We start from the raw sequence: 20,601 nt of genomic DNA, 5'->3' as shown, positions 1-20,601 counted from the left end.
GATTTTCCAATGGCAGAATAAAACTTTACTGCCTTCCCCTCTCCCATTGATCTCTGCAAAATGCTACCCCTGGGAGTTAGGAGAGTCCAAGAAATGTTGGGGGGGGGGTGCAGAAAAGAGAATTTGAGGAAACTGACAATGTAATCCAGGCTCAACCTCACAAATAGATCTAGAAGCATGCCCCAAGAACCGCTGCACAGCGCAGGAATTCTTCAACCCACAACACTGGAGTACCGTGAAGTTTCAGAACTAACAACCCAAAGTCAATTCCTGCAGCGTGTCGAAGTTTGGAAGAATCTGAACCAGACACAAGCAATTTAAAAGGCTGCTCGGGCTTTATTAGTTTCCATTAGGCAAGTAAAAAGTAAACAAAAAAGGTCAAAGGCCGCGTGGGAAGAAAATAAAGACTTAGCTGCATTGACCAAAAGAGTAGAAAAGGGTGGTGTTTTTTTCTTTTAAGTTGCCATTTTTGTTTGTATAAAAACCTACATCTAGTCACCCGAAGCAGCCTGCCTACTCTACAGGGAGGGGGGAGTGGAAAAATGGGCTCTGTCTCCTAGCGTTCAGGTCAGAAGCAGCAGCCAGGGGGCCCCATCTGCCTCACGCCGAGGATCCGGTGTTCGGTTTGCTGGGCTCGCTGGCGTGGCGCTTCCTCATCACTTCCTGAGCCAGGCCACATGTGATCACGCCGTTCGCCACCTGGAAAGTTCCTGAACTGGAGGATCGAAAGAAGGCGAGAAGAACGAGGGTCAGCAGGAGGAGCAAAGTTACTCAAGAGGTGTTCCATTCACCATACCCTATTCCCCATCACAACTCAGGCCCCGTTGGATAATGCACTTTCAATGCACTTTATCAATCGTTTGAAGTGGATTTTTTGTTCCGCACACAAAAAAATCCATTCCAAATGATCTATAAAGAGGATTGGAAGTGCATTATCCAACGTGTGCGGAATCACTCAAGTGAAATTCCTGCTTATTAAGAATCAATTCAATGTGAGTCTTAACTAAGTGAATCCAAGGCTCGCAAGCAAGTTCCATTTATTGCACTACAGATTTTAAGGGCCTACTCCTATGGAGAACAGCACAGCCATAGCTGGCATACTTTTATCTGGGTGCAGACATGCTCAACACCAGAGAAGCCTGCAACGGCAAGATCTTTTTGGCCGTTTAGCCTGCACAGAGAGTGGTCGAAGGCACGCAAAGACTTCCAAGTCAAAGGCCCTTCCCCAATCATCTCTACCCATCATGGAACATCTGGGCTGTACAGAAGTCTCTGGGTGAATTTGGAAGCAAGGAACTCAAGGAAGTCCCAAACACTAAGTATGTATGCGGGTTTGAACCAGGATTAAATTAAGAACCAAAAAGGTTAAAGAAATCCAAATCACAGGGCCAAATATTAAAGCAACTAAAAGCAAAGCGTAAATACATATCAATATACAACAAAATACACACATTTTTTACAGAATAATATTAAAAGCCATTTCAGGCCCAAATGAGTTGCTTGTAAGATTTTATCTGTACTGAAGGCTACATTTGGGCCTGAAATGGTTTTAAATATTATTCTGTAATAAATACATGTATTTTGTTGTATATTGATATATATTTATGCTTTGCATGTAGTGATTTTAATATTTGGCCCCATGATTGGGATTTCTTTAATATTTTTGGTTCTTAGTTCAATTTAATTTGGGTTAAATCCCCCACCCACCCTCTTTTTGCCCTTTCTTGAGCCAGAGTTAAGTCACCTCAAAGGGAGGAAGAAAAACAATTATCCTCTTCCCCCCTTCCCCAATCTGGGAAGAGGGAGATTATTATTATAAGATTCATTTATAATCCACCTTTCTCCCTGGGACTCAAGGTGGATTACAAGTATGATAAGAGCTACTCAGTCAACCAGCAAGCAAATGACCAAAGTACAACTGAAAAATTGAATAAAGATCCCTGGTAAAAGAGAATAATGCAGTTGGGCTGGGCGGATTTCAGGTATGCAAAAGAATATTCATCAGTCAGTGAACAGAGTGCAAAATATGATGGAACATTTCCATCTAAAAGCAAGGATTTTTAATGAAGCAAAATAATGCAGTGAAATTGGAACTGTTTCTTTATTTGCAGTGTGGTTAGAGTGTTGGACTGGGATACAGGAGACCCAGGTTCGAATCCCCACTCTGCCACGGAAGCTTCTTGGGTGAATTTGGGAAGTCATTCACTCTCAGCCTAAACTACCTCATAAGGTTGTTGTAGAGATAAAATGGAAGAGAGGTGTACGATGTAAGCCACTCTGAGAAAGGCAGGGTATAAAAGAAATGAAATTATAAATTAAATTGCTGCTGACTGTCCCTCTGGCAACAAAAACACTTGTTACTTACTTCTCTGGGGATTCCGACACGGTTGTCATGACCGGATGGGTTGCCTTTCCGAAGAAGAAGCTGGCCCACCAGTGCCCTGGGTCAGACTTGGGGAGACCTAGAAAGAAAGACAGGTGCTTGTCAGAATCGGCGACAGAAAGACTTCTCAAAATGATGCAAAAGCTCCTCCCACCCCTGCAGCTTACAGTGAAGTCAACATTTAGAACTGCTGTAAACTGCAGCTTGCTTTAACAAATCAGAATCCGTCTCAAGTAGTTTGAGAAACTGGTGTGTGTGTGTGTATATTATATATATAAAATACATATTATATGTATATGATCTATTATATATCATATAAAAAAGGGTAAAGGTAGTCCCCTGTGCAAGCACCGAATCATTACTGACCCATGGGTGTGTGTGTGTGTGTCCATCACATTTTCTTGGCAGACTTTTTGTTACGGGGTGGTTTGCCATTGCCTTCCCCAGTCATCTACGCATTACCCCAAGGAAACTGGGTACTCATTTTACCGACCTCGGAAGGATGGAAGGCTGAGTCAACCCTGAGCCGGCTACCTGAACCCAGCTTCCGCCGGGATCGAACTCAGCTTGTGAGCAGAGCTTGGGTTGCAGTACTGCAGCTTACCACACTGTGCCCTGGAGCTCTTTATATTATATATATTAATATATAAATCAAACACAATATACACATATAATCCAGAGGAGTTAGCCGTGTTAGTCTGTAGTAGCAAAATAGTAAAGAGCCTAGTAGCACCTTTAAGACTAACCAATTTTATTGTAGCATTAGCTTTTGAGAGCCACAGCTCTCTTCGTCAGACGCACATGGCTAAGAGATCTATGGCTCTTGAAAGCTTATGCTACAATAAAGTTGGTTAGTCTTAAAGGTGCTACTGGACTCTTTATTATTATACATATAATATGTATTACACACACACATAATATAAATAACAAAATAGATCAAATACATATATATAGGTCATATATATATATATAGTTAAATGTCAATTTCAAGATTTTTTTAAAGTTTAAAATAAACTTGCTAAAACTATGTTGATTTTTAGGACACAGATAGGAGTGACGAGGGCCACAGGACCTCTGTGTGTACAGAGCACGTGCAGCCACAGGTCAGATAGAACGGCATCAAATGGGGCCAGTCCAACTTCCCTTGGAGATGCTAAATGAAACCAGCTTTCCCCTGCTGATACGGATGCTTTAAAGCTAGGGTGGGGTGGCAGGAAGATGTTTTCCTTTTAAGCAGGGGTCATTTCGTAGAAAAAGAGCTGGAGGAACTCATTAGCATAACTCATTAGCATATGCTAATTAATTAGATAATTAGTGTGTCATTGGCGTAACTGACTTGCATATGCCACACCCCCTGATATCACCTAACCTGGCTGTTTTGGACCCAATCCTGGCCATTCAGGGCCGCAATTGGGCCCAATGGCAAGAAGGGGCTGAAAATGGCTGAAAAGGGGCCCCACATGGTCAGGACCAGGCCGCTGATGAGCGGGAGAGTGATCCACCACCCATCAGAGGCCCGATCCAGGCCGTTTCGGCCCCAATCCAGGCCAAAATGGTCCCAAAATGGCCAAGAGTCAGGTGAGCGGGGCCACCTGTCATGTGACCTCTTTGGGGAACTGCCAGAAATGCATTCCTGTGCGTTCCCCCTCGAAATGAGCCCTGCTTTTAAGACACAACTTCGGTTTTCATTTAGCAAAACCCAGAAGGGGCTACGTGTGGTTCCGATTCAAAACAGGGCTTCTCTTGTGCACAATTAGTTTTTACAGTGATCTGACGCCCAAAGGCCCTTAGAAGATTCAGAGAACCTCTGCAGAGATAGCCCAACTTGGCCACACCCACCAAAGGTCCCCGGAGCGCCGACTTCACGCTGAGCCCGGATACTTACCCGGATGGTGTGGGATCACTTCCCCAGAGTACTCAGCACTTCCACAGGAGCTGTTGCTGGATGTGGAACCCAGACGCCCTGCAAAATGGATTAGGCCCCGAGTTAGTCCAAACGTTGCCCTTTATTGGACTATCCCACTGCGATTGGAGACGGGGCAGGATTTGCACAGGGCAGCACCTGAGAGCGCCTTCCAGCATTCCCAAGCAATGCTCAATTGCTGTGGAAGAGCACTATAATTGATGGGCAGTGCCTCCCACAATATGCCCTGCAGGACCTCTGAATTATTTCATAGCTGTAGTTAGATCCATGGGCACCCCAAAGAGGCATACATCATTATCTACTCCTCCATTTTATTCTCGCAACAACCCAGGAGGTAGTGTGCGTGACTGGCCCAAGGTCATCCAGCAAACTTTCATGGCAGCGGGGATTCGAACCTGGGTCTCCCACATCCTTGCCTGACACTAACCACTCTGCCACGCACTCTTTTAAACTGATTGCTCATGCTCAGTTTCTGCTATGCCCAATTTGCTGCCGTACCTAATTTTAACCCTGTGTTTCGACACTGTTTTGTGCAAGCGGGGAAATGCTATGGGTTCAAATGACGCAGGAGAACATTTGGATAGAGCAGAGACAATTAAGCCTCACTCAGGCAGGAAAGAGCCATAGGAAAGCACCAACGTCCCAGTGGCCATACTGTTTCCTGTTGGACGGGCTTCAGACAAGAAACTCCTTAATCGTTCTCAAGGAATCCATGACAACTGTTCACCAATTAACACTGTGAAAGAGGCCTTCTCCTAGTCCAGCATAGCTACTGGAGCTTCAGGGCTTGTGCCGACTTGTGTTTGTCTAGAACACAACCGTGAATGTTACTTCAAGGAAATTACCCTTTTACAGGCAGACCAAAACATTTTTTTAAAAAGAACATGCCATGCCTCAGAAGGAGCCCAAAGACATTTCTATGTGCCGAGCTAGAGACGCTCAGGTTTCTTTGAATGAACGCCCAAGCATTTTTCGTCCTAAAAATGGCACAGATACTAGATTTAGATTAGGAGGCAGGCAAGCTGAAGCCTCTGTCCTGGCTCTGTTTGCCTGACCTAAAACAGGGATGTTGTTTACCCCGAGGGGGTAATGAAAAATGCGTTTTATACGTCTTCGCTGGAAGCGCCATGTTTGCCCCAAAAAACGATATGGACCCACTTCAGGCTCAGGAAATGTCACGGGGAGTTTAAATTCCCTGCCTTAAATCAGGGCCCATAAAACACGTGAAAACTCATTTCCTCTTGGCAGAAATATGGGCTTAGACAGAGGGACACTCACTGACTCGGCTCCGAGGTCAAACCATTGCTCCAAAAAGACTTCTTGCAAGGAAGGGAAGACTGAGGTCTTGCTCTCTCTCCCTTCCTAGCACCCACTGCCACACACACGTTGTGAAACACTGGACAGTTATTAGTAACCTTTCACACCCAATGTGCAGGGATGGAAAGCATTGTAGTGTGTTTTACTGTCTACTAGGTTTTAAGGAAACCCTAAAAAAACCCCCACAATTTTTGCTCTCAGCCAAATAGCTGCTCTCCAGTCCAACGGCTGTTCTCAGCAGAAACTCAGATGGGGAGACAGGGGCAATTGCTAACAATGCCACCCTTTAGATGAAATTACTGGGCCAGGAACTGAGAACGACAAACAAAATTCTGCAAGCAGGCCTTTGGCTTGTGTCTAAAAACAGCCTCTGTTTAGCCAAGTTGTTAGATTCAGCCTTTTAAGGAGTCTGTTTGACAGCAATGCCTTCTCTCTCTCTCTCTCCTTATAGCCTACTGAACACACACACACCCAGATTTGACCTATCACAGGGACCTACAAAGGCAGAAGGGGACACAATATCCTGCTTAGGGAATCTTTTCTTGCAAAACGCAGATCTGGGGAAGCCATCAGATTACTTCCACAGATGTCTGCCTATGGAGTGAGTCCTCCTGGCTTCTTCCCTCCCACTGAAACCCAAAATGCCTTTCCCATCCCTGGAGTGGCATCCCAGAGTGCATTTTGAGCTGCAGCCAGAGATTGAGGAGACCGTGCTATGCAGGCAGAAATTCTTTCATCTGCAGAAAGCAGTCCGGTGGAACCAAGCCACGATTTTTCTACTCCGTACATGTGAAATGACGCTTCTTTATGGGAATTCGCCTGTGGTTTTTAGCCAATGGGTTCGGACCCTCCGGTAGGTCATGAATCTTTATAGAGGGACCTTTTTGCTGCCTCTTGGAAGGAACTGCAATGGAGCATGTAAAGGTGACGTGCGCCTCTGCATGCATGCAGAGAGGAGCAACAAGTCCATAAGATGAGAGCACCCACTGATGAAGAGGACAGTTCCTGGCTTTGACACCAGTGATGTCATAACTTTGGCCCCTCCTTTTCCTGTTGTGCAACGATGATGTCATGTGGCTTCCTGTCACATGCTTACAGATCACAGGGTCTCGTGTTTGGAGAGGAAGAAGATCACTGTCCTAGACTATCCCCATGGAAGAATGGCACAGCAGTGTTCAGAAGACAGAAGGTTCCTAAGGAGACCCTCGCTCTTTTCGAAGACAGGGAACCAGAAAGGGCTATGAGGCTATTTAATTGGGGAAAGGGAGAGAGGGTGCAGGCGGCACACAGTCAGGCTGTAGCATTCGAGTTTCAGGATGGTAGGAGGTCGCTGGCTCCCAATTGCAAAGCTGGGATATATTTAATATTGGGATGGAGAGGCAAGTTCTCAATTCATACTGCTGAACATCTTATAAGTCTATGACATTCCCGCTAAGTGTTCGCCCAGTTGTTTCTCTAGTACTTGCAGCGTATAGCCTGGGCATGGCTAGGGTGCTCTTGGGTGCAAGCAAATGGGCAAGAGCTTAAGGGCTCCTGCCCCATAGATTATAGCCTGTGATTGTGGCCAGGTGGATTAACCTGGTGGGCAAACAACGCAGGATGTCTTGTTTATTTTGTCTTTGGTCTGTGTTTAAACCTGTTTTACATATCGTTTAAAATTGCATTTTCACAAGCCACTTTAGTGGGGAGGAAAGCAAGATTAAGAATATGCTAAATAAAATATAAACCGGGGGAGGGCGTTGAAGAACCTTGACAGTTTGCCCCCATCAAAAGTAGGACAGCTTCAGAGACACAAGGCCAGAACGCCAACCCAATGGGAAGGCCGCTTTTATTTCCCCTTTGTTAGCAGAAGGTCATCCCTGCGTCCTTATTAACATTGCCCCAAAATTCAAGGCTGAGCCAGTGAACATATGAAGTTATCTTATGCACAGTTAACCACTGGTCCAGATAGCCTGGGACTGGCCAACTGGCTGCGTCTCCTAAGGTCTTTTCTGAGCTCTCCTGTCCAAGGTCCTTCAAATGGAGAGGGAAGCCGGGAACTTCCGCCTTCAAAGCAGATGCCCTTCCACCAAGCCATCGTCTCCCCACCCTGCTCTCCATTCTTACTTCGGTAGTAGTCGTGGGTTGCCACAAGGGAGCCGCTTGACGGGATTGCTGCCATGTTTCTGATCTTTGTTCTTGTGCTGTTGTAAACCCTAAAAACACAAAACAGAGCCTGACTTCAGAATACACAAAACACACAACCACACACACACACAAATATTTAAGGATCATTATGGCTACTGACCATCAAATACATCTGGTATCTGTTATTTCACTTTTTTTGTTATTTATTAACAGTTTTATGTAATTAAAAAAGCATAAAAATAGTTACACAAAAACTAATCAAACAAAATAAAATAACAGAACATACAGACAAAATATAAAAAACAAAGAAAGGCTTCTGATTTTCTCCACAACAAATATAAATATATTTTTCATATTTCCTCTTACTCTATGTTAAAAATAAAGGCTCTCTTTTGCCAATATCTAAATTCCTTAGTCGATAAGTCCACAAATCTTCAAATCATTATTGTCCATCTCGTATAAAAAAATCTATAAGGGGTTTCCATTCAGCATTAAAACTTATTGTCTTCTCTCTAATCAATACAGTAAGTTAAGCCATCATAGCACATTCCAACACCTTTATCAACCATTCCTCTATTGCAGGCAGTTTTGGACTCTTCTACTTTTGTGCGGTATCTCTTATTTCAGAAAGGACTTAAGGGTGCATCGCATGTCCCGTCACCTGACCCCAGGAAAAGCCAAACAGTAAAGCAACCTTTATCACGTATCCAGATATTTTGCACAGCTGTTTATGGAAATGTCCCTGACACTGTATGGAAATGTCCTTGATACTGATTGTACTAATCTCACGCTATGTAATCTGCCTTGAGTCTCAGTGAGAAAGGTGGACTATAAATGCCATAAATAAATCTGTCTGCCAGTAAAGAATAACTCACAATTCTTCAAGCTCCACCTAGTAGGTAGCAAATTATCTTTGCAAGATTCTCCCTTCCATGTTATCTGAATATTTGTTTTCATTTTATTGATTTTACTTCATTCATACCCCGCCTTTCTCCCCCACGGTAGGGGTGCCAGACCCCCAGTGGTGGTGGGGGATCCCCCGCCCTCGCCCCCCACACCCTGCCCCCACTAACCTGGTCAGCAGGGGGGTGCGCACCCTCTGTGCGCGCTCCCCTGCGGAACTGCACGCTCCCGTGGATCCAACCCATTTTGGAACGCTGTGGCGCGCAGCAGCGCTCCCGCACTCCACAGCAGCTCAAGATGGGCCCAATCCAGGCCAAAACGGGCCCGTTTTGAGGTGCTGCGGAGTGCAGGAACGCTCCTGTGCTCTGCAACGCCTCAAAACAGGCCCGATCCGCGGGTTGCATTTTTGGCCGCTGTGGAGTGCAGGAACGTTCCTGCACTCCACATCAGCCCAAAACGCGAGCCCCTGCAGAGTCTGAGCACTCGGCGGGGGCGCTGCATGATGGTGTCACTTCCCGGAAGTGATGTCATCACACTTCACGCATGCACACCCCCTTTCAGAAGAGAGGTAGGAGCCAGGCCCCGATCCCTCGCTGGGAGATTGAGGGGGCCTGGCAACCCTACCCCATGGGGACCCAAAGTGGCGTACATCATTCTTCTCTCTCCATTTTACTCTTATAACAAGCCTATGAGGTAGGTTAGGCCCAAGGTTCTCCAGCAAGCTTCCATGTCAGAGTGCGGATTTGAACCTAGGTCTCCCAGTCTAACCACTACACCATGCTTTGAACCAGTAATTTGCCAAGCACGCACAGATGAAAGATAGTACAGGAAGAGGCACTGTAATATAGCATCTGGGATGACAGAAAAGTGAATATATATTGCATCCTGCTTGTGCTGGTGAAACCCTCAACATAGATTAGCTCGGAATGTTCAGTTGCTCAAGGAAGGAAGCAATTTGCAATACAGCCTCTGTGAGGGAACAGAACATGGCCAGTCTGGCTGGGATTAAAGACTCAAACAAGGGATGCCCGAGGTTTAGAAAGATGTCCCAGGAGACAAATCAGAGGGACAGAGAACCTGGTCAAGGACCCTTAATGGAAGATAAAGGACAATAAAAAGAGGGTGGAAGCGTTAGAGAACAGGGGAGCTAATCAAAAAGGAGCCATGGTTCAATTTGTACACATGTCCCAAATTCAGTCCCCAACATCTCCAGTTAAAGATGTCAGGGTAGCAGGTGTTGGGAAAAGACCCTGGAGCATTTCTGCCAGTTAGTGTAGACTAAAGCGAGCTAGACAGACCAACAGTCTGACTGTATAAAGCAGCATTATGTCCATAAATATAAGACCTGAAGGCACTTAAGAGGGGAGCGAGTAGAGTACTGCAAAGTTGGACTATTTAAATAATGTTTTGTTCTATTATCTGTTACTGGGAAGCGTTAGGGGTCTCTCGATCAAAGATTTCTAACTGCTAAGCTACCAACGCTGTCTTGAAAATCAGGAATGTGTAAGAAATAAATAGTGAAATGTACGATAAGAGGCTTCTAGCAGCTCAAACGCTCAGTGTAACAAAAGGCCTCCATGGTTTCTCTTTGCAACTCTCTTTGCAAGGAGTTCTACAGGTGCATACATGGGAGGCCTGCCAAGGGAAACAGACAGGAGGGTTTAGGAGACGCAGGTTTACGAAGTGGATTCCAGAGCTCCTCAGTATGGAAATTCTTCCAGGTGTGGATTTTTTATTATTGCAGCATGTACAACCTCAAGGGGAGAATGGCGCCAACTTTTACAGACCGATTTGAACAAGCCAGCGCGTTCTTCACAGCAAATAAAGCCTACAGCCAAAGACTAACGCTTGCCAACATACATTCACATACTTGTTCTACAGGACAGAAGGGAACCTACTAGTTCCTGGCAACCTTTTTGACAGGAGATGAGTTACAAAACAGGTATTGCCTAGAACAGGGGAAAAAAATCAGGTCAGCTATGTACAAAGGAGTAAGCAAGTGGCTGGGAGAGTCAAGTGAGATCATAGCCTTCACTCTTTATTTGGCACTGCAACAAAATAACTCCCTTGAACACTGCAAGAGTAGGGGGAGATTTGGTGTGCATGTTCAGGATGCAATTGGACGTTCCAAGTTCAAATAACTATCTCGAGACATCTATGGTGATCATAGTGCAATTTAGCATGCAGACTTTAGGTCACATAACTCTACAAGTCCTGGCCAGTTTGGCCAGGGATCCTGGAGGTTTTTTGCCATCTTCTGGGCATGGAGCAAGGGTCACTGTGAGTGTGGTGAGGGAGGTATTGTGAATGTCCTGCATTGTGCAGGGGGTTGGGCTAGATGACCCTGGAGATCCCTTCAAACTCTATGATTCTATAACTTTGACCCCGATACCTGGGGGAGGTGGCAGAAGAAACAAGATGCAGAATACGAGATACCTCAAGTGATGCCTCTTTAACAAAGCAGATTACTAGAGTACATTTATTGACAGAAGAGGGACCTGTTCACGCGGAAAGATCCAAAAGGCGCGTAGTAATAACAACAGTGTGCATAGAAAAGACCTCATGTTGTTGAACATTACAGAGACACGCACCTCACATTCACACTGGTATCGCCACTCCTGCATATCTAGGAGGAGGTTTCTTGCTCTTCTCATGCAGTGTTAAATGGGAAGCAGAACATAGTATTAAAATTGCACCATACAGGAGGTTCGGGTCCCAGTAATGTCAGCTGTGTGCGCTTGGGGCATGTGTGACGTTGCCCCATGCTTAGCATTCCTAGCACTTGCCACATGGCTAGGGCACATGAACACATCTTGCAAAGGGTTCGGATCGCTCATTCAGTGCGAGAATTGAGTTACAAGCCATGCAGACAGTTCTTAATATACCCACTCGCAGTGCACAGCCCCCGCCCCCCCCCCCGCCCCAGTTTCACTATAAATTACCTCTTTCTGCCTGACCTACATTCTAGCAACGGGTTAGTTTGCTAACCCCCTGAAAGAGCAATCAGTCATGGTTATGGACAGGTTAGGGCCAGGTTTGTGCACAAGCTACACTTTTAAAAAAGCAACTCTGTATGACTCACAGAAATGTTCTCAATTTATACAGAATATACTTTATAGGAAGTACCCTGCAGAGCAATGAAGTCAAACACTGATGACTGGGAATATTCATCCATCTGCCCCTCTGGCTTCTGAGATTTTTGCAGACATTGCTCACACACTTTCAAGCGCATCTTCAAACCACAAGACCTGGACACTTTTTTTTTTTTAAAGAGCAGGTATTTGGAGGAAGTAAGATTTTGCAATTTCCGTGCATTCACAGAGAATCCAGGAGAGCTCAACCGGCTGCTTCAATCAATACATATTCTTTGTTTCTCTGAAGTCAGCTACAATACATGATCAGGCCCCAGTGCTGTTGTGTAGGTATGTGTACACACACATACACCCACCCAGGGCTTTTTTTCTGGGAAAAGAGGAGGTGGAACTCTCAAGAGGGAAATGAGGGAGAAGCACACAGGCCCCCCTACAAAACAGCCATTTCCTCCAGGGGAACTGATCTCTATCTGGAGATCGAGGGGCGGGGCTACCAGACACAAGAGGTGCCGGAACGCCGTTCCACTGCGTCCCCTCTGAAAAAAAGCCCTGCACACCACCACATCAAGAGACAGAAATACTTACTACCTGTAACTCACAATCTTTCCCACAGGGATCTCTGAACTCATTGGACAGAAATGAGCAGGCAGGAATATTTCCCACAAGTATTGATGTCAGATTGTCCACCTATGGCCCTGTGGCATGAACACTCCCTTCCCATGATCTTTGAGAGGCAGCTCTGTCTACAAACTAGCTGAATGTGGTTTGAGCACCACAAATGTATGTTCACCTGAACAGATCTGGCAAGACAAAGAGGTTTTTTTTTGTATGGACAATTGATCTTAATAAGAGTGGGGAATGGTGTGCTCCAGTAGGGAAGAACTAGCATTATAATAGGTGGGGCAAATCCAGACCCAGGGGATTTTCTATTGAAGAGACCTCCATGGAGCGCTACCTCCAGGGGTCACCTAACAGCAATATAATGGAAATAGGATGTTGTGTGCTTTACCGTAATATCGCTCAAGACCAGGGCTTTTTTTCAGGGGGAACGGAGTTCCGGAACCTCTTGAAAATGGTCACATGGCTGGTGGCCCCGCCCCCTGATCTCCAGACAGAGGGCAATCTAAACTCCCCTCTGTCTGGAGATCAGGGGGTGGGGCCACCAGCCATGTGACCATTTTCTCTGAGGGCAACCCACTGAGTTCCACCACCTCTTTCCCCAGAAAAAAGCCCTGCTCAAGACAATGACTTCGTTTTCCCCATAGATATGAACAGCAACTATTCACATATAGGGAAGAAAGAACTTATCTTTGGGGTGGGCCATAATCAAGAATGCTGTATGCTTCCATTCGAGGGGATTCCGTGTCACACCAAAATATTGGGAGTAGAAAAGAGCAAGAGTCCAGTAGCACCTATAAGACTAACAACGTTTGTGGCAGGGTATGAGCTTTTGTGACTCACAGCTCACTTCTTCAGGTGTCTGAAGAAATGAGCTGTGACTCATGAAAGCTCATTCCTTACCACAAATTTTGTTAGACTTACAGGTGCTATTGGACTCTTGCTCTTTTCTACTGCTACAGACAGACTAACACAGCTACCCATCTCAAAATATTAGGAACTGGCTTATTTAGGGGAAGAGTTTCTTTGAAGTTCTGGGACATCATCCAAGCCTTAAAAACCACCATGCACAGATTAATTACTTTCTAACTCAATGCCCTTTTGCAAGTTACATTTTGCTGGAAGCTGTTATATCCATAACCATGAATCTAACCGGGCAAATTTCATCTTGAGGCAAACTGGCTAGGCATCTTAACTTAAAGATCACAGAGCCCATGCCTGGAGGAAGCGGGGGGGGGGGGGCGGGGGGCTAAAACCATCTACAGAAATCTGGTTTATACTGGTTCTTCACTCAACATACTATCGACCTTGAAGTGGCAAAATAGACTCATTTTTGAGCGTCTTTTCTATGCATTTAAGGGGGTGGGGGGAATGGATTTCTAATCAGGGAAATGGCACCGAGGAATTACGCCCCCCCATCACTGCCCAAGTGCAGAAAAGGGCAAGAAGCAAAATGATTAACAGCTGGTGCACCTATGAATTATTTTATTTATTTTATTCAATTTATACTCCGTTTTTCCCACAAGCAGGCTCAGTTTCAGTTGGGTAGCTGTGTTGGTTTTGGCAAAAGAGTAAGATCTGAATTTTAAGAGATGAACTAGATTTTCAAGATTTTGAGTCAAACCTCTCTCTGTCAGATTTAGGAGTTTTGGACTCTCAAAAGCTCCTACCCTAGAAATCTAGTTGGTCTGTAAGGTGCAACTGGACTCAAATCTTGCTTTCCTATGATGAAAGAGCAAGGAGTATGGAATGTTTCAGTTTAGGAAAAAAGACAAGACGTGTATAACGTTATGCCTGGGATGGAGAAAAAGGATACTGAGAACTTCTCTCTCTCTCTCTAAAAAATCCAAGATCTCAGGGGCACCCGATGCCGTCGTCGGCAGTAAGTTCAGGGCAGAGAAAAGAAAATACTTCATTAGTGAATTAATAATTCAGTTGTAGAATTCACTGCCTGTCCACGTCACGATGTCCAGGGGCACAGATGGCTTTAAAAGAAAGTTCACCAGATTCACAGAGGAGAGGCCCACCAAGGGCTACCAGCCGAGATGGCTAAAGGCGGTCACAACCCATGAACACCAAAGCTAGAGGCAACGTCAAGGAAACATCTTGGCCACTGTGCCGTGTGTGTTGGCCTTCCACAGCCATTGCTGAAAGAGGATGTTGTAGGAAGGGCCCATTTATCTGATGAAGCAAAGCTCTTGTTATGGTCCAAAGCGCTTCCTTTCTATGTTACACATTAGGGTACAGTTGCCAGCTCCTGGCTGGAAAATTCCTGGGGATTTGGGGGAGGGGGAAGCCTGGGGACAGAAGGATGTGTGTGTGGGGGGGAGGAACCTCATTGGGGAATAATGCCAGAGAGCCCACCCTCCAAAGCAGCCATCTTCTCCAGGAGAACTGATTTCCGAGGCTTGGAGATCAGTTGCAATTCCAGGAGCTCTCCGGCCACCATCTGGAGGCTGGCAACCCATTCCCAGCTACAGTGCCCCAGGATCACGTGCCGTTTGGCATTTCCTCTCATGTGCAAAGCATGTTGGATTGCAAAATAAGTTGTAAGGTCAACCTTACAAATGCTAGGGGAGCAGAGGGCGCAGCCGCCTCTGTTTCTTCAAAGGGGTTGTTCCCTCTCCTAAACTACAGAAAAGCCCTTTGAACGCTCCATCCGACGAAGCCTCACGCCGTTCCCGAGCGCCAGGCCTCCGTTCTCTTTTGTCTCCCTTTCTGAGGCTTCTTTTCCGTGCCTCTAATATTAGGGGTGAGGCGGGGGCTGGAGAAAAGCCTTCCGGAGGAGCAGCCAGACTGCAAAAATCCGGACTGAACTGGCTCGGGGCTGCCGCCACCTACACAGACCCAGCCTGGGCTCTCCGATGCGCGCTTGCTCAGCCACTGGGAGGCGGGGGATTTCTCAGAAAAACAAAGTAACGAGCCGTTTTGCGGCACGAGCAGGTTACTCGCCGGGAAGCCCCACTGATCGCAACGGGGCTTACGTCCCAGGGCGGCAGCTCGAGTTCGTGTTGAAACGATATGGTCACGATACCAAATCAAGAGCGTGTGAAACACAGAAACACGTCTCTCCTCCCTCCGGTCCTGTGGATTAAAATGCTGGGCCGAGTCGCCAAAAAAGAGCTCTGCCCTGATTACAACCCATAAAGTGAAATTAAAAAGCCCCCCCATCAAAGGGCATATTTCCTCTCCCCTTTCTGAATCGAGGGTTTCAAATCCTCTAACATCTAAGGATTTCCCAACCGGGAGTTGGCAACCGGCCACCCAAACAGAACGCTGGGACACCGCTTAGAACGTTGTGTTAGAACGTTCAGTTCGAACGTTCGGACATCGCTTCCTCTTTCAGCGGGGAGGAGGGGGGGGCTCTTTTACTCTCTGTATTGGAGAAGAAGGTTGGAAAGAGCAGACAGCTGGAAGGGGGAGCGAAAGGGGCCCAAGCGACCCTGGTTATGCCCCCCACCTTAATAAAAAATACAGTGGGAAACAAAGATGTCTCCTCTATCAAACACCTAAACCGACTACCGAGAGTTCTGCGATTAATTCCCGCGATTCATTTTCCCACGTTTAAACGCCCCGATTCTATTCGCGTGCTTGCTCGGAAGTAGACCCCATCAAGTTCAACGGCGAACTGAATCCCAAATAAGCAAGATGCCTTTCCCTTGGCCTCGAGTTTTAAAGAAACAGCAGAGTTAGCGACAGCGAAGAATGGAAGATCCGGCAACCGCCCCCCCTTCCACTTAATGCAATGCGAATCCTCGTAACCGACCCCACTGTCATCACGCAAGCTGCACGCCACCGTGTTCACACGTCCGAGAAAAGCGCTCCGGCCCTGCCAGCCGGGCAGAGGGGCTCACCTCGATGTCTTCTTAAGGTTGCGTCCAGCAGAATCCCGACGGCTTGAGACCACAGGTGACCCGGCTCAGGGGGGGCAACGCTAGGCTACAGAGCCCATTTGCAAAGGAGATACCGGGAGTACACTCCACGTCCACAAAAACACCGAAGCGCCAAACGTTTTGTAAGCGCCAGCGGTCGCGGCGGCCCCTTATATAGGGCGGCCCAGGGGCGACGTCACCTCGGCTGACGCCTCCTGCCCCCAAAGGGGGTGGGAAGAGGGGCGGAGAGCAAACGGAGAGGGGAGGCGCTAATCGGGACGTCGTTGCTGCGGCCTGGGAGCATTCCCACCGCTTTACTAATTATATTATTGCTTAGACTTTCCCTAAATCCAGGGCGAGGAGGCAGTAAAGGCTGAAATGATCCGTGCGGAAGACCGACGCGTTTGTTTGAGTGACCCATCAATCCATTGCAAAATCTGGCACGCACCTATTTAAAACTGCAGAATTTGAGGCCAGCGGCACCTTAGAGACCAACAAGATTTTTAGGGTCGCTTTCTAGAGTCAGTTGGACTTGTAGGGACGTGGTTTCAAAGAGATGCTTCACTAACGAGTTAGGGACCATAGACGTCACCGCTATGTTGCCTTAAGGCCTATCTGTTGCTTTAAGTATGTGCTCCTATGTACTTTACATATGAACCTATTGGGTAGTTCGATGTTGTTTAATGTCCGCCCTAGAATTGCTTATGCTTTCTTCAACTCGGTATCAGATTTTTGCTAATGCTATGCCTTTGTAACCTTGCATTTATTTACTCTATGGCATTGTTTATTGAAAAGCCCTTGATATTGACTATGCTAATTTCGCTCTATGTAATCCGCCTCGAGTCTCAGTGAGAAAGGCGGACTATAAATGACACAAACATATATATATATATATATATATATAAACTGCATTTTTGTATCTGAAGAAGGGTGTTTTGACCCTGGAAAGTTTATACTTTGAAAGTCTGGTTTACAGAGTCTACACGGCTATTATCATTATCATTATTAGCATTATTATTATTATTTGAGTTGCATGCAACACAATAATAAATAAAGATCACGTGTTATCATTCATTGGCCTTGCTAAGCTGATACAAGTTTCCACCAGAGACCCAAATATCAGCCAGGTATCGATGTAATATCTACGCTGTTCCAAGTAACGCCGTCTTTTGCAGTTCTGTAGGTGTTATGTCAGAAAGCTGCAGTTTTCCCATATGAATTGCAAAATTTTTCAAAATAGTTCCCAGTGCCCCGATAACAATGGGACTACTGTTGTATTCTTCATCCATAGTCGGGTGGTTTCTGTTGCCAGATCTCTATATTTAATAATTTTTTCTTGTTCTTTTTCTTCGACTCTGGCATCCCCCAGAATTGCAATGTCTATTATCCAAATGTTTCAATTTTCCACAACTGTTATATTTGGTGTATTGTGTTCAAGGTGACGATTATTATTATTATTATTATTATTATTATTATTATTATTATTATTATTATTATTATTATTAATGTCTTTCTCACTGAGACTCAAGGCGGATGATACAGTGTAAGTGAAAATACAATATAATCAACAGCTGGGACATTCACTGAGCAAAGTACAGTAATGAGCAGTAGTTAGGACATTCAGTGAAAGATACAATAGGGTAACAAACATGAAGCATAGAGATGAAATCTTTCTTAAACAAAGCGTAACCAATTTACATGGTATGTTTAGCAATATGGAAACTCCCTAGAAATGGAACCACTGCTCCCCCACCCCCTAAAAAATACTAAATAAGGTTGCCAACTCTGGGTTGGGAAATTCCTAGAGATTTGGGAGTGGGGCTATGTTCGTGGGGTATAATGCCATACAGTTCTATCCAAAGCAGCCATTTTCTCCTGGAGAACTGATCTCTGTCATTTGACAATCAGTTGTAATTCGGGAAGATCTCCAGGCCCCACCTGGAGTTTGGCAACCCTAGCATTGAGCAGTATGGGAGGGGGAATGGCATCCATTCGCACTGTCCGTGTGCCACTTGCCACAGGCACTGTGCCACCATTCCTGCCTTTGTTTTTATAGTCACACTCATCTACCTTATAGGGCTGTCGTAAGGGTTATGGTGAGATTATCTGTATCTGATAAGAATTCCTGTGAGTCTGTGGGAGCAGCCCTCTGATAATTTGAAAATCCAGACAGGAAAGCAAAAAGGTGAAACCTTTTTTTTATGTAACTTGATTTCCCCTCCCAGGGTAGATCCTTTTGTGCTTCAGAAATTTCCCCTTCCTCCTTTCTGTTCCATTGCAAAGAGCTTTGCGTGCCACGACTGTCAAGCTGTCTTTTCCACCTGGCTTTTCTAATCGGTAAATTTGGTAAGCATCAAAGAAACGGACCCTTTCAAGTAACTCTATGTACTTGGCAAAATCTCCTTAAGAGGGTAACAAACTGTGCCGAGCTGGAGAAGTGAGTAAACTCTGGGTCCTGTCAGGGCACGGAATAGGTATATTAATCATAATAATGCAATATGTACTGAATTTGCAAGGGACTTAATTTCCTACTAGATCACGTACAATTGTTCTTGGCTTCCATGGCTCATGCAAACAGGAGGTTATTTATGGCTGTTCAGATCCCTTGGAAAGACATCAGAGCCTAATCCCACCCCACCCCTATTAGCAGGTCTCTGGAGAGGCAGTATATACATTTTCCAAATAAATAAAGTCAGACCAAATTCACAACACCGGTCTCCATACCCCTGAAACTCCCAGTGCCAAGAGGCAAGAGCGATGAGAGATGAGCGGAGGTCAACTGGCACTAAATCAGAGAGAGATTCTCACGGTAAACTAATCAGAAGAGACCCCAGACTTGTGTAAATCTGAGCTAAGAGAACAGGCCATTTCACAGCTCTGTCTCTGAATACCAAGTGAGACATGATAGTCATTATTATTATTATTGATGATAATAATATTAATTATTAATTATAATAATTAATTATGATGATGGTAGTCCGCCTTTCTCATTGAGATTCAAGGCAGATTACACAGTGTGCCTCAGTACAGTTGATTTCAAAGGCATTTCAATAAACAATATAATAGGGTATATAAATGCACATTTGCAAAGATTTAAAACCGGCAGAAATCCAATACAGAGTTGAAGAAATGCCGAAACGGAGCATAAGCAATTCTAAGGCTGACATACTTAACAGCAGAGAAACAACCCAGTAGAATCTTACTTACAGCAGCAGACAGTGCATAGTAGTAAAGTCTATAGTCCCTATCCCTTTAACTGGTACATCTCTTTGAGACCACTTCCTTACAGTACAGCCCTCCTATGCTGCTGCAGGGATGTCAACTCCATTTTAAGGTGATTTAAAATGCCACGAGTCCCCAGTCTTAATTGGGACCACAAAGGGGCAGGCTGAGGACTCTTGTCCTTCCTTCCCCCCCCCCCAAACCTTTCTAAGTGCCAAAGCAGCCATTTTGGCACTTGATCATCCTTTCACTGTCCTCCTGAATGAGTGAGCCATAGAACTCTGGATCCAAGAAAGTCGCCTTGGGTCTCCATCCTCCAGAGGAAATCCCCTAGACGTCTGGTAAACATTTTGCTCTCGAGAGGCAGACTCACTCTCTTACCTAACCTCTTCTGAGATCTTGATGTTAGCACTCAGAATATTGCATCACTACTAGACGCACAGGAAATGTCATGTGCTACTCCCTCGGGCACATGGGGGAGGCCAAGGGTGACTGCAGCTAGCGGATCCCGGCAGCCCAGCATGGAAATGGAACCAGAGAGAGACATATTTTGCCATGTAGGAGTTCTTGAGACTAGATAGAAGGATTTCAGTTCGAGGACAAGGCTGCAGTTCTATGTCAGGGAATGGTGATTCTAGTCGGGGCTTTTTTTCTAGGAAAAGAGGTGGTGGAAGTCAGTGAGTTGCCAGCAGAGGGGGCAACTCTTGGCAGGAGGTGGTGCCTCTGGTACCACATGCGCGTGTGCAAAGAGCGTGCACGCTCCCAGGACCAATGACGTCACTTTGGGTCAGCTGGAACAAGGGGGGAGATGTGTACTAGACAAAATGGTGTAAAATACACAAAATAGAGAAAAGAACACTGTGCTGGAACAAACACTGTGTGGTTGTAAAAACGTATGTTTCTTTAATCTGTTGTATTGTTGTTATCTTTATATGTCCGAAACTAACCACAGCTCACCAAAACACAATATGTACCCACAGTGTTAACAAATACCTGTGGAACCATCAATCAAATACACTTCTTTAAAGAGATAAAGTGAAGAATTTTATCATACTAGCAACAGAGTCCGTTGTGGGGGAAAAAATACAACGGGCTCTAGAAAACCGATTTAGCAGGGCCCTGCGGCAGGGAGGACAGTGCTCC

The 20,601-nt window shown here is 45.6% G+C and overlaps 1 protein-coding gene across 1 annotated transcript; it reads right to left on the bottom strand.

The window, feature by feature from the left end:
* Positions 1–316: 316 nt before the first annotated feature.
* PPDPF (pancreatic progenitor cell differentiation and proliferation factor) lies at positions 317–16,394 on the bottom strand. Its single transcript, XM_054981186.1, has 5 exons — positions 16,219–16,394; positions 7,731–7,819; positions 4,269–4,346; positions 2,366–2,462; positions 317–715 (listed from the first exon to the last, which is right to left on the bottom strand). Exons 2-5 carry the CDS (start codon positions 7,783–7,785, stop codon positions 601–603), a joined length of 345 nt encoding a protein of 114 aa, XP_054837161.1. The 5' UTR covers positions 7,786–7,819; positions 16,219–16,394; the 3' UTR covers positions 317–600.
* Positions 16,395–20,601: the final 4,207 nt, after the last annotated feature.

This window comes from Eublepharis macularius, chromosome 5 (assembly GCF_028583425.1).
Source record: "Eublepharis macularius isolate TG4126 chromosome 5, MPM_Emac_v1.0, whole genome shotgun sequence".
NCBI classification, from domain to species: domain Eukaryota; kingdom Metazoa; phylum Chordata; class Lepidosauria; order Squamata; family Eublepharidae; genus Eublepharis; species Eublepharis macularius.
The sequence above is the reverse complement of the archived record's forward strand: the minus strand, read 5'-3'. Positions and strand labels throughout refer to the sequence as shown.